Raw genomic sequence first — 20979 nt, 5'->3', positions numbered from 1 at the left:
CTTTTGCATTGTGGTTATTCTAATAGTTGTGAAGGAATGTACATTATATGAAGAACAAGAATAATTTTTAAGATCCAACCACGTGTAAGATAAGATGATTTAAAATATCCTTTTCTGTGGGTGTTCCTCTGTGGGTGTTTGTGGCTTATAGGTAAATCAACATCATATCCTTCACTCTCTATTTTCAGAAACCTATGCGAGTCTTCTTTTGGACTTATTTTCAGATACTATTCTGCCACAAGTGAATCTAATCCTATCATGTCTCAAATTTTATCTGCTTCTAAATTCTATAATATTTTGGAATAGTTAAAAATCATTCTTTTGTAGATTCAAAAACAGTCATGGGGTTTTAGCAAGGTGATGAAGACTGGCTGTCTAAGACAAATTCACAGTGGATGCAGGTTCATTGACAATGCCTCTTATAGCTTTAATGCTTGAAAGGTGCTTGAAGCACTGTGATATGTTACAACTATGCATTTTTAAAAGAATTGTTAAAAGGCAAAGGAAATTGTTCTTTAGTTAAACTTTTCCTCTCTATGATAACATACTTTTCAAATTTTGTTGTTTGTAAATTTTCCATTTACCATCATTGTCTTTTTTCTTTACTTTTATGATCATTTGACATCTACTTTATCACTTTAGAACTCTGGACAGTTTCCTTTCTTGTCTTTAAAACTCTAAATATGCACATTTATATATATTTGAAATAACCAAAACATATCTTTTTCTATGTTTCAGCAAATATTTATATACATTATGGTGTGATTCTGAGTTTTAGGATGGATTACACAAGATACAGCTGTAATCCTTAAGTCTATTGTAGTTGAATCTAGTTGAGAAGGAACATTTAGTGAATTACACTTAGTTAATTATAAGCACTAAGGACATACATAGTGTTCTTTGAGAAAAATACATTTAAATTACATTGAGAGAACAGTTTGATTACTAAGTAACTTGAGAACTATAACTTACTATTGAACAAGAGTTAGTTAATATATTTTAAAAATCTTTTATTAGAAGGGGAGAAATAGTATATTATGAAAGGTCCTTCAGATATAGAATTTTATGATTCCTGTTTCTCTTTTTTCATTCATTTATTTTTTTGTAGTCATAAAATAAGTTCACAGTATCATGGAAAAAATAAAAAGCATCAGCATCAATATTTATTAATTATCTCACATAGAACACCTAGATACTGAATGCATGGTTTTGAATACTGATTATGTTCATACTGTAACATAAACTGTCATTTTAAAGATTTATACAATAGATTAATGAACTATATCTCTAATAAATTGCTAGGGGCTGAACAGTAGCTTTATTTTGTTTTTCTGAATTGAAAGCCCATTTGTTGTCCACTGTGCTGTTTATTTTCTAATGAGAATTAAAATAAAACATAATGTGATTCATTCTTTATTTCAGATTCAAACAAAATGCTTTCTACTGCAGCATTGATACCTTCAGAGGATTAGCTCTTCTGTTCATGAGGTGAGCTCTCTAAGGCGTTGATTCTCACCTGTGCATCATATTTTGTAGGCAAATATTTAGGTATAATGTAAAATTAGATATTGAATTGTTGTCTATATTGAAGGCCATCTTTGTAATCCAGAAATATTTCATGGACCAGAACACTACATGATTGCCATAAGCTTCACTGTGTGGTCTGCATTTTATTTATTTATTTTTTCTTAGATATTTTCTTTATTTACATTTCAAATGATATCCCCTTTTCCACTCCGAAAAAAACCCCTGTTCCCTCCCTGCTCCCCCTGCTCACCAACCTACCCTTTCCTGCTTCCTGGTCCTGGTATTCCACTACACTGGGGCATAGAACCTTCACAAGACCCAGGGCCTCTCCCATTGATGACCTACTACGCCATCCTCTGCTACATATACAGCTGGAGCCATGAGTCCCACCATGTGTACTCTTTGTTTGGTGGTTTAGTCCCTGGAAGCTCTGAGGATACTGGTTAGCTCATATTATTGTTCCTTCTATGGGGATGCAAACCTTTCAGCTCCTTGGGTCCTTTCTCTAGCTCCTTCATTGGGGACCCTGTACTCAGTCCAATGGATGGCTGTGAGCCTCTACTTCTGTATTTAGTCAGGCACTGGCAAAGTCATACCCATGGAAGGAGTTTTAAAGACAAAGTATGGAGCAGAGACTGAAAGAAGGACAATCCAGAGACTACCCCACCTGGGAATCCTTCCCATATTCAGTCACCAAACCCAGACACTATTGTGAATGCCAGCAAGTATTGGCTGACAGGAGCCTGATATCATCTGCATTTTAAAATTCTTTGGGCATAGTAAGCATTTTTCTCAATTTGGTTTCATATAGGAACAATTAACAAATAAACAGTGTATATTTTTGGTGCACAGCATGATTATATAACGTATTAAGTTCCAGAAAAATGTAGCAGTGTGTATGAAGTTACATTATATATTACATATATATTAAACCAGTGAACATGCTTACCTCACATAGTTATTGTGTGTGAGAACATTGATAATGGCCTTTCAGCAATTTCCAAGACTCACTATTATCATTGTCCATAATCACTATGATTCCATAGATCTTCAGAAAGCAACCACTATATCAACGGAGCTTTTGAATTTTTTTTTAACCATCATCATCTTGCTTCATGCCTATTCCCCGCATCATTTTTACCTGTCCCACTATCATATTTTTTGCTTTTATAAGTCTACCTTCTTCAGATTTTATATGTACAGAAGATCTTTCAGCATTTGTCTTCTTTATGTCTCCATTTCATTTAGCACAGCAACTCCAAGGTTCATTAATGTTATTATGAGACATAAATTTCCCTTCACTTGAAAGGCTATGGACTAGTCCACTGTATATATACTTGTGTATGTGTGAGTCTGTGTATTTGTGTTTATTGTCCACTCATCCATAAAGGAACAGTTAGGATGTTTCTCTCTTTCTGTCTCCCATTCCATCTCTCCAGTTTTCCATCTTTCTTTTCTCTCTGTAATCATTTCTATTTCTCCATTTCCTATTTGTTCCTCTCCCCTTCATTCTTTCGTTCTTTCGTTCTTTCTTTCCTTCCTTCCTTCCCTCCTTCAACAGGGATGAAATCCAGGGATCTATACACTGGAAGACAGTGTTATACACCAAAGCTTTATTTTAAATTTTTTTGGAGATGACTATATGCTTTCTTAAATGGATATACTTATTTATGTTCCCAACTCTGTCCAAGATTCCCTTTCTAAAGACACAACTCAAACCTTTTATTTTTGAACCTTTCATTATCAATCTTTTAACAAGTACGAAATGGTATTTCAGTGTTTATAATTTGCAGCCTCCTGATAAGTATCCATGTAAGCACTTGCTCATATATCTATTCATCTTTATGATAAAGGTTTATTGATGGATCAAAAAGATTTTCATATGCTTGAGCTCTAACTTTTTGTGGACTATTAATTTAATTATTATATCTTTCAGTTTCTTGTACCTCTGTCCTCAGGTAGCACGGATAACAGCAGCAATGGAAGGAACAAATCACTCTGTTGTGTCAGAATTTATGTTTGTGGGACTCACTAACTCCTGGAAGATGCAAGTGCTTCTCTTTGTTTTTGCTTCAGTGTTTTATATGGCTAGCATGATGGGAAACTCTCTCATCATTTTCACAGTGGCTTCCGACCCTCACTTACATTCTCCTATGTACTTCCTGTTGGCCAATCTCTCCTTCATTGATTTAGGTGTTTCATGTGTCACTTGTCCCAAGATGATTTATGACCTGTTCAGAAAGCACAAAGTCATCTCCTTTAGAGGTTGCATCACCCAAATCTTCTTCATCCATGTCATCGGTGGTGTGGAGGTGGTGCTGCTCATAGGCATGGCATATGATAGATATGTAGCCATATGTAAGCCTCTCCATTATCTGACCATTATGAATGCAAGAATGTGCATTTTCATCTTAGTGGCTGCCTGGGTGGTGGGCCTTATGCATTCTCTGGTTCAATTTGTTTATATAGTAAATTTACCATTCTGTGGACCAAATATTTTGGACAGCTTTTACTGTGACCTTCCTCGGTTCATCAGACTTGCGTGTGTAGATACCAACCAACTAGAATTAATGGTTTCAGCCAACAGTGGCTTCATCTCTGTAGGCTCCTTCTTCATACTGGTCATATCTTATATTGTCATAATAGTCACTGTTCAGAAACATTCCTCAAGTGGTTCCTCCAAAGCTTTGTCCACACTTTCTGCTCACATTTCTGTTGTGGTCCTGTTCTTTGGTCCTTTGATATTTGTCTACACATGGCCTTCCCCCTCTACACACCTGGATAAGTATCTGGCTATATTTGATGCAGTTGGTACTCCTTTTCTGAACCCTGTGATCTACACACTGAGGAATCAAGATATGAAGACAGCTATGAAAAGAGTGTGCAGACAGCTATTAAAATATGGGAAGATCTCCTAAGTGATAGGAGTGTGAACATTCATTGTTGAACACAGTGCATTGCTGATCAAATTCTGCAACAATTACTTTCCCTGATAGGATTTATTTACCTATACTGATATTTCAGTGACTTTTGTCTTCTATGAGGAGTGATATAAATTTGTCCTAACAGTGAGGAATGAAATTTATATTTATGAAACTAAGATTATAATATTGCAGAATTTAATTCACAAAGAATAATTTTTTTGTGAAGTAAACCTTTAATTGAAAGGAAGATGTAAAAGTTCTTTAACACCTAAAAAAGAAAGAGAAACATGGTTTTCCTTTTTGTCTCTGTCTGTCTGTCTTTCTGTGAACATAAATTTCTCACATGCTGCACTTACTGGCAGCACATCATGAAAATATACAAATTAACATTCATCTGGGTCATATTTTCTATTTTCTGTACATTGCATACACTCTAGCCACTCTTTTGATTGTCTGTGTGGTTATTCAAAGTGTTTAGAATCTGCAACCATCCACACTTGATACACACAAATGTCATACAAATATAAGATGTCCAGTTAACATTATGACAGTCAAATTTATTTATTTTTTTTCTTATTTTTTACTATTTTCTCATATTATTTTTTCTTTTTATATTTCTATGTCAGAATTCAGCACAAAACATTTGCATGATATTATAGAGATGCAAATGAAGCTGTAGTATTTTTTATCAGTTGGTACAGTGTATGTATTTAGGTACCTCATAGACGTATTATATATGCTAACTCATCCTGGTACTATGGTACAGAAATAGTGTTGTAGTTCTTTCTTTTCCACATCCCCTATTAATTCTTCCAAGTTTCAAGCTAATTGCAAGTGTATCTTTATGATTGTAGTCACCAGGTTAGCAATCAACCATACCATTGAAATTGGAGGCACTGAGAGACATTATTAACAATCCTTTGTCTCCATCTCATGTCTATTTTTCCTTATGGAATTCTAGTGCCTCTAGCTTTGTATCTAGAATGAGGTTACAGCCTCCCTGGGACAGTTTTGTGTATTGAAAATTAGGTAAATCTAGTTCATATGAGCAATCATTTATTGTATATCATTTATACTTTTCTACGTCACAGATTCAACTGTGAGTGAAATAGACTCTACATGTCTGCTAACTTAATAATATGTGGGCTCATAGAATACTTCATTCAAGCCACACACAAGAACTCACACAAAGTCTTGTTTGACCAGGGGACATATTTTATACCAAATGAAACATAACACAAAATTCATTAGTCTACAGATGTGTGCCATGAAAAGCAACTGACTTTATAGGTTTAGTGACATAGTTTACTCAGTTACAATGAGAATTATAGCACCACATCCCTGGGTTATGTACTCTCCAGTAGAAGATAAATAAAGTCTATGATAACCTGCAGAAATAGCTGGCATACTCTCCTATTTACACCTCCTATTGTCTCATCCTGTTAAAGAATTATAGATTTGGCTGTTGATTATAGAAATCCTCATAGCACTATAGGTGTAATAATACTCTTGCTGGTGCTAGCTTTCTTTATAATTTTCTTATGTCCTCATAAATCTTCTCAAACTATTATATAATTTCTTCAGTATATTGTCTTGCTTTACTCATTAGAACAGTTTGTCTTCTTGCTTGGACCCTGAGTAAATTCTTATAATACTTATAGAACAATGAAAAGAAAGTGAGTCCATATGAATTTATAAAGACAAATACACATATTATAAATTCAAAGCCCAAGAAAGACCTAGAAAAGTACATTCTACATGATGCTGTCTGAAGAAATATAGGCAGAGACTTCAAATTGAGGGCCACAGTAAAAAGGTGTTTGACTTACTTGTGATGAAGCTTTAAAATGAGAATAGGAGAGCAAGAAAACAAGGCCTTCTAAACACAGTAGGACTGATACACATATGAATTTACAAAGTCTGTGGCAGCATGCACAGTCTAGGCCAGATGGAGTCCCAGCACTGAGAGGGGAAATGGACACAAGCACCCATCCCTAATCCAGAAGCTATCTCCAGTTGATTACAACTCACAAACGAAAAGTTAGTTTTCTCTGAGAGAGTCTCACTGGGTATATAAACCACTTGTAAGGCCAGATCTCATGTTCAGCAATAAATTGTCAACACAAAATGAATTCAAAGGCATTTTTGGTGGCTCTTTGCCTTATAATGTTTGTCAAAGCTTTTTTGATTGTCTACTTTTAGACAATCAAAAACCTCATAGATCCTGTGTGTGCATGTGTGTGTGTGTGTGTGTGTGTGTGCGTGTGCGTGTGCGTGTGTGTGTGTGTGTGTGTGTATGTGTGTGTATACACATTAGTTTCTGGTTTTGTGTTTCTACTGGAATTATGTATAAGTGAATGTGTGTGTCTCTGTGTATATATGTATGTTTTTGGCTATTTTCTGCTTGTTTCTTTTTTGTTTTTATTTTACATATTATCATTATATGCTTGTTTCTGTTCTAGTAAGAGGAAAAATATGGATCTGGTCGGTGGGTAACTGGGGAAGATTTAAGAGAATTTGGGGAAAGTGAAAGTGTAATGAGAATATGTTGTATGGAAAATTATTTTCATATAAAATAAAGAGAATAAATTCACAATACATTGTGCATATTTAGAAATTATTAGTAGAGGATTGCAAATTCAATCATCAATAGGAGGAGAGGAGCTCGGCCCTGTGAAAGTTCTGTGCCCCAGTGTAGGGGAATGCCAGGGCCAGAAAGTGGAAGAGGGCAGGGTGGCAGGCATGGGGAAGTGGGAGGCAACAGGGGTTTGTTTTGGTTGTTTTTGTTTGTTTCTTTGTTTTTTGGAGGGGAAACTGGGAATGGAGAAATAAAGAAAATATCTAAAAGAAAAAAAATTATTTTAAAACTTGAAAATGTTGAATGATCATGTCACTATCAATTCATACTAGAATCATAGTATTATGGAAGATTATAAATTTTCAGAGTATCACTAATCTTAAAAATGAGAATTTTTTAAAAATTTATTTTTTAATGGATATTTTTATTCACGTTTCAAATGTTACCCTCTTTCCTGTTTCCCCCCCTTCCTGAAAACCCCCTATCTCGTCCTCCCTCTCCCTGCTTTTATGAGGGTGTTCCTCCCACCCACTCTCACCTCCCTTCCTTTGATTCCCTACACTGGGGCATCTACTGAACCTTCATAGGACCAAGGATCTCTCCTCCCATTCATGCCTGACAAGGCCATCATCTGCTACATATGCAGCTGGAGCCATGTGCACTCCTTGGTTGATGGCTTAGTCCCTGGGAGCTCTGGGGGGTCTGGTTGTTGATATTGTTCTTCCTATGGGATTGCAAACCCCTTCAATTCCTTCAGTCTTTTCTTTAACTCCTCTATTGGGGACCCAGAACTCAGTCCAATGGTTGGCTGTGAGCATCCACCTCTGTATTTGTAAGGCTTTGGCAGGGCCTCTTAGGAGACAGCTATATCAGGCTCCTGTCAACATGCACTTCTTGGCATCCATAATAGTGTCTGGGTTTGGTAACTGTATATGGGATGAATCCCCAGATGGAACAGTTTCTGGATGGCCTTTCCTCTAGTCTCTGCTCCATACTTTGTCTCTGTATCTCCTCCCTTGGATATTTTGTTCCCCCTTCTAAGAAGGACCGAAGTATCCACACTTTGATCTTCCTTCTTCTTGAGCTTCATGTGGTCTGTGAATTGAATCTTGGGTATTCTGAGATTTTGGGCCAATATCCACTTGTAAGTGAGTGCATACCATGTGTGTTCTTTTGTGATTGGGTTACCTCACTCAGGATGATATTTTCTAGTTCCATCCATTTGTCAAAGAATTTCATGAACTCACTATTTTTAATAGCTGAGTAGTACTCCATTGTGTAAATGTACCACATTTTCTGTATCTATTCCTCTGTTGAGGGATATCTGGGTTCTTTCCAGCTTCTGGCTATTATAAATAAGGCTGCAATGAACATAATGGGGCATGTGTTTTGTTAACAAAACAACCTTAAGATTCCACCTCACATCAGTCAGAATGGCTAAGATCAAAAACTCAGGTGGCAGCAGATGCTGGTGAGGATGTGGAGAAAGGGGAACACTCCTCCATTGTTGGTAGGATTGTGAGTTGGTATAACCACTCTGGAAATCAGCCTGGCAGTTCCTCAGAAACTGGACATAGCATTACCTGAGGACACAGCTATACCACTCTTGGGCATATACCCAAAAGATGTTCCAACATAATTTTTTTTAACCTATTCACTTTATATCCTGCTCACTGCCCGTCTTGTAACTTCCTCCTACAATCCTTTTCCTATTTCCCCTTCCCTTCTCCTCTGAGTGGGTGGGCTCTCCCCTGGGTATATCCCCACCCTGGCACTTCAAGTCTTGGTGAGGCTAGGTGCTTCCTCTCACATTGAGGCCATACAAGGCAGCCCAGCTAGACCATATCCCACTTTATATGTAACAGTTTTGGGATACGCCCCTGTTCCAGTTGTTCAGGACCCACATGAAGACCAGGCTGCACATCTGCTACATATGTGTGAGGAAGCCTAGGTCCAGCCTGTGTATATTATTTGGTTGGTGGGCCAGACTCTGAGAGCCTAAGGGTCCCGGTTAGTTGACTCTGTTGACTTCTCAGAAGACAGCATGCTCCTGTCTGCAAGTATAACAGAGCATCATTAATTGTGTTAGAGACTGGTGTTGGCTCATGGGATGGGTCTCAATTTGGGCCAGTTATTGGTTGGCCATTCCCTCAGTTTCTGCCCCCTCCCCCGTGCCTGCATTACTTGTAGACATGATAAATTTGGGTTGAAAGTTTTGTAGGTAGGTTGTTGTCTCTATTCTTCCACTGGGGTTTCTGCCTCGCTATAGGAAGTGACCTCTTCAGGTTCTATATCCCCAATGTAGTACGTCACAGTTAAGTTCACCCTCATTGATTCTTGGGCACCTCCCTTACCCCAGGTCTCTGTCTCATCCTGGGATGACCCCACCTCCTCACTCCTGTCTGTTGCAGATGTCCATTCATTTTCACGGCCATCTAGCCATCATCCTGTCTTTCCTCACATCTCATCCTGAACTCCCCATTCCCCTCCCCATCCCCCTTCTTATATCTCTCCCTCCATTTCTTTCTTATGACTATTTCATTCCCCCTTCTAAGTGAGATTCAAGCTTTCTTGCTTGGCCCTTTCTTTTTGTTTAGCTTCTTTGGGTCTGTGGAGTATATTATGGTACCTGTATTTTATATCCATTATTCACTTATAAGTGGGATATATCCACTTATATACCATGCATGTCCTTTTGGGACCGGGTTACCTCACTAAGTATGCTATTCCCATGTTCCATATATTTGCCTAAAAAATTCAAGTTATTTTTGTTTTTAATAGCTAAATGGTATTCTGTTGTATAGATGTATCACATTTTCTATATTCATTCTTCAGTTGAGAGACATCTAGGTTCTTTCCAGTTTCTGGTCATTATTAATAAAGCTGCTACAAACCTTGTTGAGCAAGTGTCTTTGTGAGATGTTGGAGCATATTTTGGGTATAAGCCCAGGAATGGTATAGCTGGGTCTTGATGTAGAACTATTCCCAGTTTTCTGGAAAAATGCCAAATTGATTTCCAAAGTGGTTGTACAAGTCTGTACTCCTATCAACAGTAGAGGTGTTTTTCTTTTGTACCACATTCTTGCAGCATGTGCTATCCCTTCAGTTTTTGATATTAGCCATTGTGATGAGTGTAAAATAGAACCTCATAGTTGTTTTGATTTGCATACCCCTGATGACTAAGGACTTTAAACATGTCTTTAAGGGCCAAAGCAAATGGTTCTCTCGAGAAAATGTCCGTGAACCCCAGGTTTCTTCTAAACTACATGTTCGTAGTATCTCTTGGTCATTGGTCTCTTGAGGTATGTAAAACTGGTTTCATATTTGGCTTGGCAAGACATTTGATACTTTGTGTTAGAGAGCACAGGATTCCTGAGTCTGTAAAGATACTGTACTTTTCATACAGGTAAAAATAGATGGACATGTAGAACTTTATATATAGAAGAGTGGCTTTATTTATGCATGTGGTGCTTTTGGTGGACTTGTTATGAACATGACTATATCATAAAGTTCACGAGGGAGTTGAGCAGAGCAGATAGCATCCAAGAGAAGGAATTGAGCATCATAGGAGAGTCATTGTAAAAACAGTTAATGTCATATTGGGAAAGTATGGCAGTCTTTTTGAGATAGAAGTACTTTGTATCCGGGGAACTAAGACATTGGAAATAACTTCATAATGTCATGGATTAATCAGATGTTACAGTTAAATACTCTGGTGATTATATAAATTATCTTAACTTCTATCACTTGGTAAATAAGCAAAAATTTGATGATACATAAAATAAAAGTTACAAATATTATATGTTTTTAATTCATTAGCTTTCAAAAGTGATGGGTGCAAACTGGTGGTCTTATAAAATAGAGTAAAATTTCCTAGGGACTTGTCAAGTGTGCTCTATGGAAACATCATAGGTACCTGAGCAGAAATAAATGTTGACATGAGAATCAAAAAACCCAACATGGAAAACAATGCTTCTTATTGTAATTTAACTTTAAAATGTGATATGGACAATTTCAAAATGATATAGGATCCAGAATTATGTTTCTTGTTTTGTTCATCATAAGTATATTAATTTTATTTTTGAATTGTTAGAATAAGGAGGAAGTAAAGAGTTTTGACAAATCAGCATTTTTCTAGTTGTAATAGAGGATGAGAAAAATGTTAGAGTAATAAAGATGGTATTACTAAAACAACTGAGCTTCTTGAAGCTACTGGACAACTTTATTTTATACACATACTTAAATATTTTAAATGATATAGAATTATTTATACTTACCATAACAAGTAAAAATAAAGGTGTTTTGGAATCAACAAGAGAGGTTTTGGTTTTGCTTATGATTAGAGAAGGTTTGTGGCAATTTGGAAGCTAAAAAATACAAAATGTTTGAACTAGGAAGATCAATGAACTTATTGTACTTATAGATAGAAAAGGGAAATGAAGAGTATAGATAATTGTGTACTATGTTCAATCTTTGTTGGTTTCTATCCTCTTAATTCAAATCTTTATTTTAAAATAATTATAAAATTTGCTCTTTATGATGATTGAAGGTCTAGAAATCTGTTTACAAAGATTCCTGAATTCTGTGTAAATCAAGGTAAAGGCTTTAGTCACACTGTACCCTGGCATCACATCTGGAAACCTTTGAAAGACTGTTCCTCTTGATTCTAATTGGAATTTAACGTATTGTCTAATGTTTTTAAATATTTAGTGTCAAACTCTATCAGTCTATTTTTCATATTTGAATATGTTCTAGAGTTATATCTTCTTCTAATTTCAATGTCATTAAAAAAAACTCAAAAAATAAAGACAAAATTGGATCATCCAAAAATAAACCCTCAATTCTTGTTCAGATGGAATGAATTGGCCACCTATAGACAGACAAATTTTCAACTGAGACTCAGTCAGAATTAGTTCCAAGAGTTTTAGTCCTTGAGAAATACCTGGGGATTTAGTATAATTTGTCATTTCTGAAGACTTGGACCAAAATCATTTCAAGTCACATGTTCATAAATTATTTTACTTAGTGTAAATATAATACTTTCCCTTTTTTCATGATTTTATACATTTCAAGTTATACAGCTCTTCTTAAATTTTCTTGCTTTTCATTTGTCATTTTCCTATTCTTTCCCTTTCTCCCAATTCTTCCATTTCTCATCTCATATTTCCTGTCACTTCTGAACTTCACCAATCTCTTTTACCTTTCTTCTTTGGTTTTACATTCATGTATCTTTTAATGATTCAAGTCCATCTTCTGTTCTTCAGCAAGGATTTATTAGTTCCTGTTTTATGTCTGCTTCTAATTTTTTGTTTTGAAAGTTTTATAAGGATACACAGGCAGTCCTTTCCTTTATAGAGTTGTTGTCTAATTTAGGGAAACCTTATCAGTGAGTTACAACACTAGTAGGCACTATTAGGAAATGCATACATATATTAAATTTATTATTGAAAGTTTATACTTTTGTCACTAAAACAATATGAATAGTATAACCTATTATTGGATAAAAAGATGAAAATAAATTTTGAAGTTCATATATATATATTTATATACATATGCATATGTATATGTATATATATACTTCACATATATATATATAATTTGCAGTTTTGATGTCCTATTCTTACTGATAATATTTCTCTTTTATTTATTAATTTTTCAAATCTTTTGTGTGCTATCAAAGGTAAATTAGAAAATATTAATATTTATTTAATATTTATGCATAGAATATATACACAACTACATTATTACAATTTTAGTTGCTTTACCCTAAATCTTTTTAAAATTTTTTTATTAGATGTTTTATTTATTTACAATATCTCCTTTCCCAAGGTTCCCTCCCCCCCCAAAAATAAAAAAAAAAAACAAACCAAAAACTAAAACAAACCCCTGTTCCCTCCCCCCTTCCACTGCTTCCCACTCCACCCCCTCCTGCTTCCTGGCCCTGGTATCCCCCTACACTGGGGCATGGAACCTTCACAGGGCCAAGGGCCTCTCCTCCCATTGATGACCAACTTGGCCATCCTCTGCTATACATATGCTGCTGGAGCCATTAGTCCTACCAGGTGTACTCTTTGGTTCGTGTTTTAGTCCCTGGGAGCTCTGAGGGTACTAGTTAGTTCATATTGTTGTTCGTCCTAAGGGGCTGCAAACCCTTCAGCTCCTTGGGTCCTTTCTCTAGCTCCTACATTGCTTTACCCTAAATCTTAAGAGAAAAATCAAACTATTTTAAGTGTATTTGACAAGTAATCTAAAGCTCATGGGTCTAAGTAATCTTTGTCATTTGAACCTAAAGACGATATTCTGTTTATTCTATCATGTTGCTTCACCAGATACAAGAATACAAGTAGATCTGCAATATAGTGTGATAAATCCCTGTACCAGGGAATTGAACAAAAATGCTTTGTATGACATCATTGTACTTTTCCGAGGTTTGATCTGGAAGATTATGAACTGGATAATCCAGGGCTGTGGTTCTCACGGAGTCCTAGTGCTTTATGCACTGACACTGTGTTAGAATGCATACTTAGACATTTGAATTTGCCATAGTGGAAATATCTGGATAGATTTTGAAACACCTGCCATTTCTGTGTCTAGCATGATAAAAAATGTGATCTGACAGTTCACTGACTTACCTCACTCTGTGGCCCAGCTTCTATCTTATAAGGAGCATCACTGAACCATATGTGAAAAGCAGCAAGATATTAAATTCAGGAACATTGCATAGAATAGAACTTACTTTTCTGTGTGGTCACTTTATTAGAGTTCTATAGGCATATCGTTTTTTACTCTTTTTCTCTTAGTAAGTTATAATTAACAAATATTATATATTATGTAACATTTAAATAAATATTTACAAATTGAAATAATTAAATCAGGCTAGTTAACATATATATATATAACCTTGCATGCTTATTTACTGTAAAATAATTTGAATTTCTACCCAGTTTTATCTGGAGTGAAACATGCTGTTATTAACTATAGTCAAAATAATGTGTAATTAATCTTTCCAAACTAATGATCCCATCTTTCTGTATGTATCTTTTGACTAACATCTTCTCATTCTGTCTCCACAATCCATTTCTTTTATTTTATGGTCTACCAATGTATTCTCTGATTCTATGACTATGATTTCAAATTCCACATTTCAGTGAGACCTTGAGTATTTTTCTTTTCTCTCTTCTCGATTTCCCTTAGTATAATGACTTCCAAATATATTAACATTATTACAATATGTAGAATTCCATTTTTAAATGTTGAAGAATATTTCAAGGTATGTGTGTGTGCCATTATGATTTCATTAGTGCACACAGGTTATTTTTATATATTGGTTTCTTGTAAATTATATTGAAATAAAAATTGAGAGATAATTATTCACTATAATTATTTTATTTCTCCTGTATAAATATCCCCAAAAGTAATATTGCTAGATCCTCCTAGATTCCAAGTTCTTTTTCTTTTCCATTTTGTTTTTGTCCATTATTTTCTTCTTCCCTTCTCCCACCACATCAATAGCCCATAGCTCCGCAGGTAGGGATGGGACTTCATGAACATTTCTTTCTATGTTGAAGTCTAGTATGGCTCGAACTTTTGCAGGTCTTGTGCATGTGTCACACACCCTCTTTGTGAGTGTGAATGCATATGTGCAACTGCCATTCTATGTCTGGAAAATACCATTTCCTTGTACTTATTCACCATGTCTAACTTTAAAAATCTTTCTGCCCCTATTCTACAATAATTCTAGAGTCTTAAGGGGAGGAGTGTGATACAGATATCTTTTTTAAGGCTGAAAATTCTCTAGTCTTTTTATTGTCTTTTATTAGTCAGTTGTGGATCTCTTTCTTAATTGCCATTTATAGTAAAATTTAGCTTCCATGATGAGAATTGAGAGTTGTATTAATCTTTGAATATAACAAGTCATTAGGAGTCTGTTTAATACTGTGCCAATTTAACAGAATAATACTAGTAGATTATCCCCTCAAATTGTGACCTTTGTCATCACTACTTCTTGGCCCTGTTTCAACTTAGAACAATCAACCTAATATTCACATGGAAGTTTCACCCTTATTGGTTAGCTTTCGTAGTACTGGAAGGTGCTATGTATACTACTCAATGAGAAAAGCAGCCATTAACCTTGTTATAGTTAAAGGTCTTGATAGTACTACTTTCAAGAAATGAGAAGTGATGTTTCAGCATGAGTGAAATTTATACTTCTCTGTTAATTAGTCATGTCCAGAACTTGTTCAGATATGTTTGTCTTTAGGTTGGTTGGGACATTAAAGTACAAATTTCATACTTCTTATATTTTTCCCTTCCATTTTATTAATATAAATATCATACTTTACAGCTTCCTCGATCCTCCTTTAGGTATACTGATAACAAAGCCAATGAAGAGAGTGAATTATTCTGTGACATCAGAGTTTGTGTTCCTGGGACTCACAAACTCCTGGGATATCCAACTGCTGCTCTTTCTGGTATCTTCAATGTTGTATGTGGCAAGCATGATGGGAAACTGTCTCATAATTTTCACTGTGGCTTCTGATCCTCACCTACATTCCCCTATGTACTTTCTTCTATCCAACCTCTCCTTCATTGATGTAGGTATTTCTTCTGCCACTTCACCCAAGATGATTTATGACTTATTCAAAAAGCACAAAGTCATCTCCTTTAGAGGTTGTATTATTCAAATCTTCTTCATCCATGCAATTGGGGGTGTGGAGATGGTGCTGCTCATAGCCATGGCCTTTGATAGATATGTGGCCATATGTAAGCCTCTTCATTATTTGACTATGATGAACCCCCAGATGTGCATCTTCTTTTTAATTACTGCCTGGGTAGTTGGTCTTGTGCACTCTGTAATACAACTGGTTTTTATAGTAAATTTACCTCTCTGTGGACAGCTATTGGACAGCTTCTACTGTGACCTTCCTCAGTTCATCAAACTTGCTTGCATGGACACATATAGACTAGAATTACTGGTCTCAATCAGTAGTGGATTCATGTCTGTGGGTTCCTTCTTCATACTGATCATTTCCTATATTGTCATCATTTTTACTGTTCTAAAACACTCTTCAAGTGGTTCCTACAAAGCTCTGTCTACACTTTCAGCTCATGTGACTGTAGTGGTCTTATTCTTTGGTCCTGCCATATTTTTCTATACATGGCCTTCTTCCTCTACACACCTGGATAAGTTTCTGGCCCTATTTGATGCAGTTGTTACTCCTTTTTTGAACCCTGTGATCTACACATTGAGGAATCAAGAAATGAAAATGGCAATGAGGAGAGTATTCAGACATCTAGTGGGCTATAGACAAATCTCTTGAATAACTACATTGTGAATAACACTCACATTCCATTAAGCATGGAAATTAATGTTTGGCCAATCTCTGAAGAAAACCTGTGTTTGTGTGTGTGTGTGTGCGCGCGCGTGTGTTCATGTGTGTATTCATGTATATCTACCATTTTGTATGGTACTTATAAGGAAGGGATAATTTTTTCCAAATGAAGACAAAAGGTTCATGTATTCATAGTGCAAGGCTATATTAATCAGGAGCTTTAATTCTTAAGGATTAGTACTGGTTTGAAACAAACTCTTAGACATACAGAAAAGGAAATGTTTCTTTAAGACCTTCATAACATGGAAAATTCTCATTTTTAATAGAAAATGCTTTCATGAGCTGTTTTGCTAGCTATATTCCATGGGACATTTATCTTTGGACATTGGATTAAGTGATTTGCATGTATGTATAGTTGTATACACTCATTTTCAATTTTGAGGACTTTTCTGGTATTAGAAGAAGGTTAGAGTTTTCAGAGAACCCATGGGAGTCTAAAGTGTACAAGTAGAAGTTTTGTGAACTATGTGTGGAAGAGCAAGAAAAAGCCAACAAAATGTATTGACATTTTCCACTTAATGGAACAGTTTGCTATTCAAAGACATTCAATTTCCATTTATCTTGTATATATATTTTCTCTGTTACCATAAAAATAATTTATTTTTTGAGGATTTTATACATGACTATAGTATTTATATCATCTTCATATTTCCCTCTTGCCCTTGTAACTCCTCTGATGTCCTTCCCCAATCTGTCTCAAATTCATGACTACTTCTTTAATTATTACTGCTGTGTGCACCCACAATATAGATAGCTTTCTGACTGTCTCTCTTATGATAGCCACTTAGTATTGCAAATATGTGCATGTTTTTATGCCTAACCACATGGGGTTGGACAACCTATTAGGAATGTCATTTCTTGTCAAAAATGATTCATACTCTCTCAGAATTCATTGATTTCCTGTAGCAGAATGGCTTTAATAGGTTATTTTCTAGAATCTAATGATGTCTACAACTATGAGAAATTTTCTAGGTTTACAATATCAGCCATGGATTTCTTCATGTTGAGTCCAATTGACAGTTATTAGTTATTTTTTCAGGTGGAAATGCCATTCTTGCACTATTGGGTTTATCTTGTCAGGTTGGTCATTGTTATAGTTCATAGATTTTAGAGCTGGGTAACACTATTCATTTCTCTTCTCTTTTGAAGATTGAATAGCACCTTCAGATATTATGGAATAACTGAATAGAGATAGAGGAGAGATCACATTACTTAAAGCAACAGAGATTGAGGAGTAGTGCTATCCTTGCTCATTGCCATGATGATATCATTATGAGTGCCACATCCCAGATGTATAGCTGCAAATGTTGTCTTTTACCCTTCTGTGTGTTCCTACATGGGCATTACCAAAATTCAGATTGTATTTTTATGTAAATAAAACATATCAATTTTAAAACAAATAGAAATATGAATGAGAATAGTTATATGGCTTAGTGGACAAGGTATTTGATGCATAAGCATTAGGAATGGAGATTATTAATAATACTTTGTTATGCTTGCAAACAGGAGTCTAGCATAACTGTCCTCTGAGAAGCTCTGCCCAGAAGCTGACTGAAACAGATGAAGAGACCCAGAGCCAAACATTGGAAATTGCTCCGGGACTCTTATGGAAGAGTTCAGGGGAAAGATAGAGAGTCTCAGAGGGGAGAGGAACGCCACAGGAAGACAGAGTCAAATAACTTGAACCCTTGAAAGCTCTTAGAATCTGAGCCACAACCGAAGATCATACATAGGCTGGATCTAGGCCTTCCCACACATATGTAGCAGACATGTATCTCAGTTTTCTTATGGACCTCTCAACAACTGAAGCAAGGGATATCCACAAAGCTGTTGCAGTCTATGGATGCCATTCCCCTATCTTGACTGCCTTGTCATGACTCAGTGAGAGCAGACATGCCTAACCCTGCAGAGACTTGATGTGCCAGGGTAGGGATACCTAGGGTGGGGCTCCATCATCTCAGTGGAGAAGGGGAAGGAGGATGGGGGAGCTGGGGGGGGACCAGGAGGAGGGAGCAGTGATTTGGAAAAATGAGTAAATAAATTAATGGGAAAAAAGAATAGCCAGTTTTTTTTTTTTAAAAAAAGAACAAAACAAACAGAAGGAAATGAACACAAGAAAAGTACATGAACCAGATATCGATACAAAGGTCTACTCATTTGCACTCTCAGAAATTCTATAAAACCACTAAATGGAAGCCATAATATACATACACAAAAGACCTGTAGAGTAAAGAGAAAAAAATAACATAAAAAAGCCCAGACATGACATTATGAGACAAGGAACCGCCAGTGATGCCACGGAGTTCATTTTCGGTTGGTCATCTAGTGCTGGGCATGCAGCCTATCCTCAAGAGTAGTTTCTTTCTCCAGTAAGACTTCCTTAGAGAAAGATAAATTTTAATTTGCAAGTAGTTGTCAACTGAAGACAGCTTCTGGGTCATAGACAGGGGCAGGTGCTCACTTCTCCTTTCACCTCTAGGACCCCATGTGGTTCTGACCAGGGCAGGCTCTGTGCATGCTACCCAAGACTCTGTGTGTTCATATGAGATCTGGCTGCATTGATTTAACAGGCCTTGTTTTCTTGTGTCATTCCTTCCCTCTCATCCTGCTTGCCTCCTCCTATATTTGCTTTGCCTGTTCTCTTCTTCTGGGAGGGATAAGTCAGTCAACATGGGGCAGGTCCTAAATCCAAGATGATCTTATCTCAAGAATCAGAGTGTTTCATGCTCTTTCAGGATCTTCTGTATCTGTATTTGTTCCCATGTGATGCAGGAGAAACCTTCTCTTATGACAGCCAATAAATACTTAACAAAGATGATATTGAAAAATGACAGTCACTTTTATAAGTTGGGCAAAATTAGATATGCTCATGTAGAATAAAGTTGACTGTCAACTCTCATCTTGTAAAACCCAAACCAAACCAAACCAAAACTCAAGATTGATCAAAGGTCTCAATGTGAGATGCTAATCTCAGAAATAAGTGCTGGAAAGCATGGGGAAATGGTTGCCGTGTTTAATCATTTCCCAAACTTTCTGAACCTACAAAATGGGAAACAGTCTTTGCCAGCTATCCATTTAAAATCAAATTCTTGTCTTGTACACATAGAGAATAAAAAATTAACCACCAAACATACTCATAATCCTGTAATAAGTGGGCTAATGAACTGGGACAACTGTTCTTTTTTTCCCATTAATTTATTTATTGACTTTACATCCCCATTGAAATCTCCCTCTCCTTCCAGTTCCCCCTCACAAAACCCTTTCCCCTACTCCTCCTTCCCTTTCATCTCTGAGAAGGGTGAGGTTCCCCCCTGGATACCAACCCAACCTGACATCTCAATCATTGCAGGAGTAGGTACATTATTGTGGGGGCAGTGGGCTGTTAATAGGCAGCCTGGTTTTCGGTTGACCTAGGTTGAAAACCCTGGTGACCCAGCAGGGGATAATCCTGCAAGGGACGGTAGGTAGGTGTTTTGCTACACTCCTAGACACCAGTCTCCTGACATGAGGCCTCAGCTCTCCATAATTCTGTGGCCTTTAGTCACATAAGGGCAACTCTCCAATCCCCTCCACAGGTAGAGGACATGACCACAGATCACATAACCTCAAGATAGATCTCCATTTTAATGAGGTACCTAAAGGCCTGGGGGCTTAGCCAATTAAGTACTCTTCTTCCCAGACACTCCTCCTTGCAAAAGGTGTTTAACCTCAGACCTGCCCTGAGAAAGTGGGATACAGTTTTCTCATCTCCACTCTTCGCCATGACAATAAATACCTTAAAACCATGGACTGTCTCATTTCATCGTATTCCACCATGGGGAACAATGGAGCAGGCCTTCATCTAAAGAGCCAGCTGCCTACTTCTCCCTCAGAAATCCTTTCAGGGCTCCCAGCCATGCTTATCCACCAAGCCAAGCTGCATGCCAAACAAGCCAAGGACTCTCCTCCTCAGGACCTAGCCAGAGGTCCCCACTCCATTCTCAGCTCTTCTGAGGCATCCAGCAGAATCCGGGGTGCCCAAGAGTCTGTGAACCTGCTGTCCCTGGCTTCTGTGCAGGTGTGTAGACCCCCAAGCCAATTCTCGAAGTCCCCAGGGACCTCAGACTGTTCTTCCTCATGCCGCGAGTGGGGTCTGACTGATTCTCATAGCCCCACACTCAGCAAGCAAGTGGTCCAAGCCCCGAGCACATGCAGGACCCCATCATTTAACCAACACATCATTTCCCACTGAGGCCAGCCAAGACAGCACAGTAGGGGGACAGGATCCACAAGGAGATAGCAGAGTCAGGTTAAGGTTCTGCTCCTGTTGTTGGGGGGCACACATGAAGAGCAATTGCACATCTGCTGCATATTTATGTGGGGCCTAGGTCCAATTCTTGTGTGTTCTTTGGTTGGTTGTTCAGTCTCTGAGAGCCCATAGGGTCCAGGTTAGTTGACTGTGTTGTGATTCTTTCTTTTTTTAATGCATATATAAGACATTTTATTTTAAAATTTTTAAATTAGATGATATTTTCTTTATTTACATTTAAAATAATATCTCCTTTCCCAGTTTCCCCTC

The 20979-nt window shown here is 36.8% G+C and overlaps 2 protein-coding genes across 2 annotated transcripts; both read left to right on the top strand.

Moving 5' to 3' along the window:
• Nucleotides 1–3506: 3506 nt before the first annotated feature.
• LOC116092311 (olfactory receptor 4F3/4F16/4F29-like) lies at nt 3507–4445 on the top strand. Its single transcript, XM_031373625.1, has one exon. The coding sequence runs from the start codon at nt 3507–3509 to the stop codon at nt 4443–4445; it is 939 nt and encodes a 312-aa protein (XP_031229485.1).
• A 10950-nt stretch (nt 4446–15395) lies between these two features.
• Nucleotides 15396–16349, top strand: LOC116092310 (olfactory receptor 4F3/4F16/4F29-like). Its single transcript, XM_031373624.1, has one exon. It carries the CDS (start codon nt 15414–15416, stop codon nt 16347–16349), a length of 936 nt encoding a protein of 311 aa, XP_031229484.1. The 5' UTR covers nt 15396–15413.
• The last annotated feature ends 4630 nt before the right edge of the window (nt 16350–20979 follow it).

This window comes from Mastomys coucha, unplaced genomic scaffold, assembly GCF_008632895.1.
Source record: "Mastomys coucha isolate ucsf_1 unplaced genomic scaffold, UCSF_Mcou_1 pScaffold15, whole genome shotgun sequence".
NCBI lineage: Eukaryota > Metazoa > Chordata > Mammalia > Rodentia > Muridae > Mastomys > Mastomys coucha.
The sequence above is the reverse complement of the archived record's forward strand: the minus strand, read 5'-3'. Positions and strand labels throughout refer to the sequence as shown.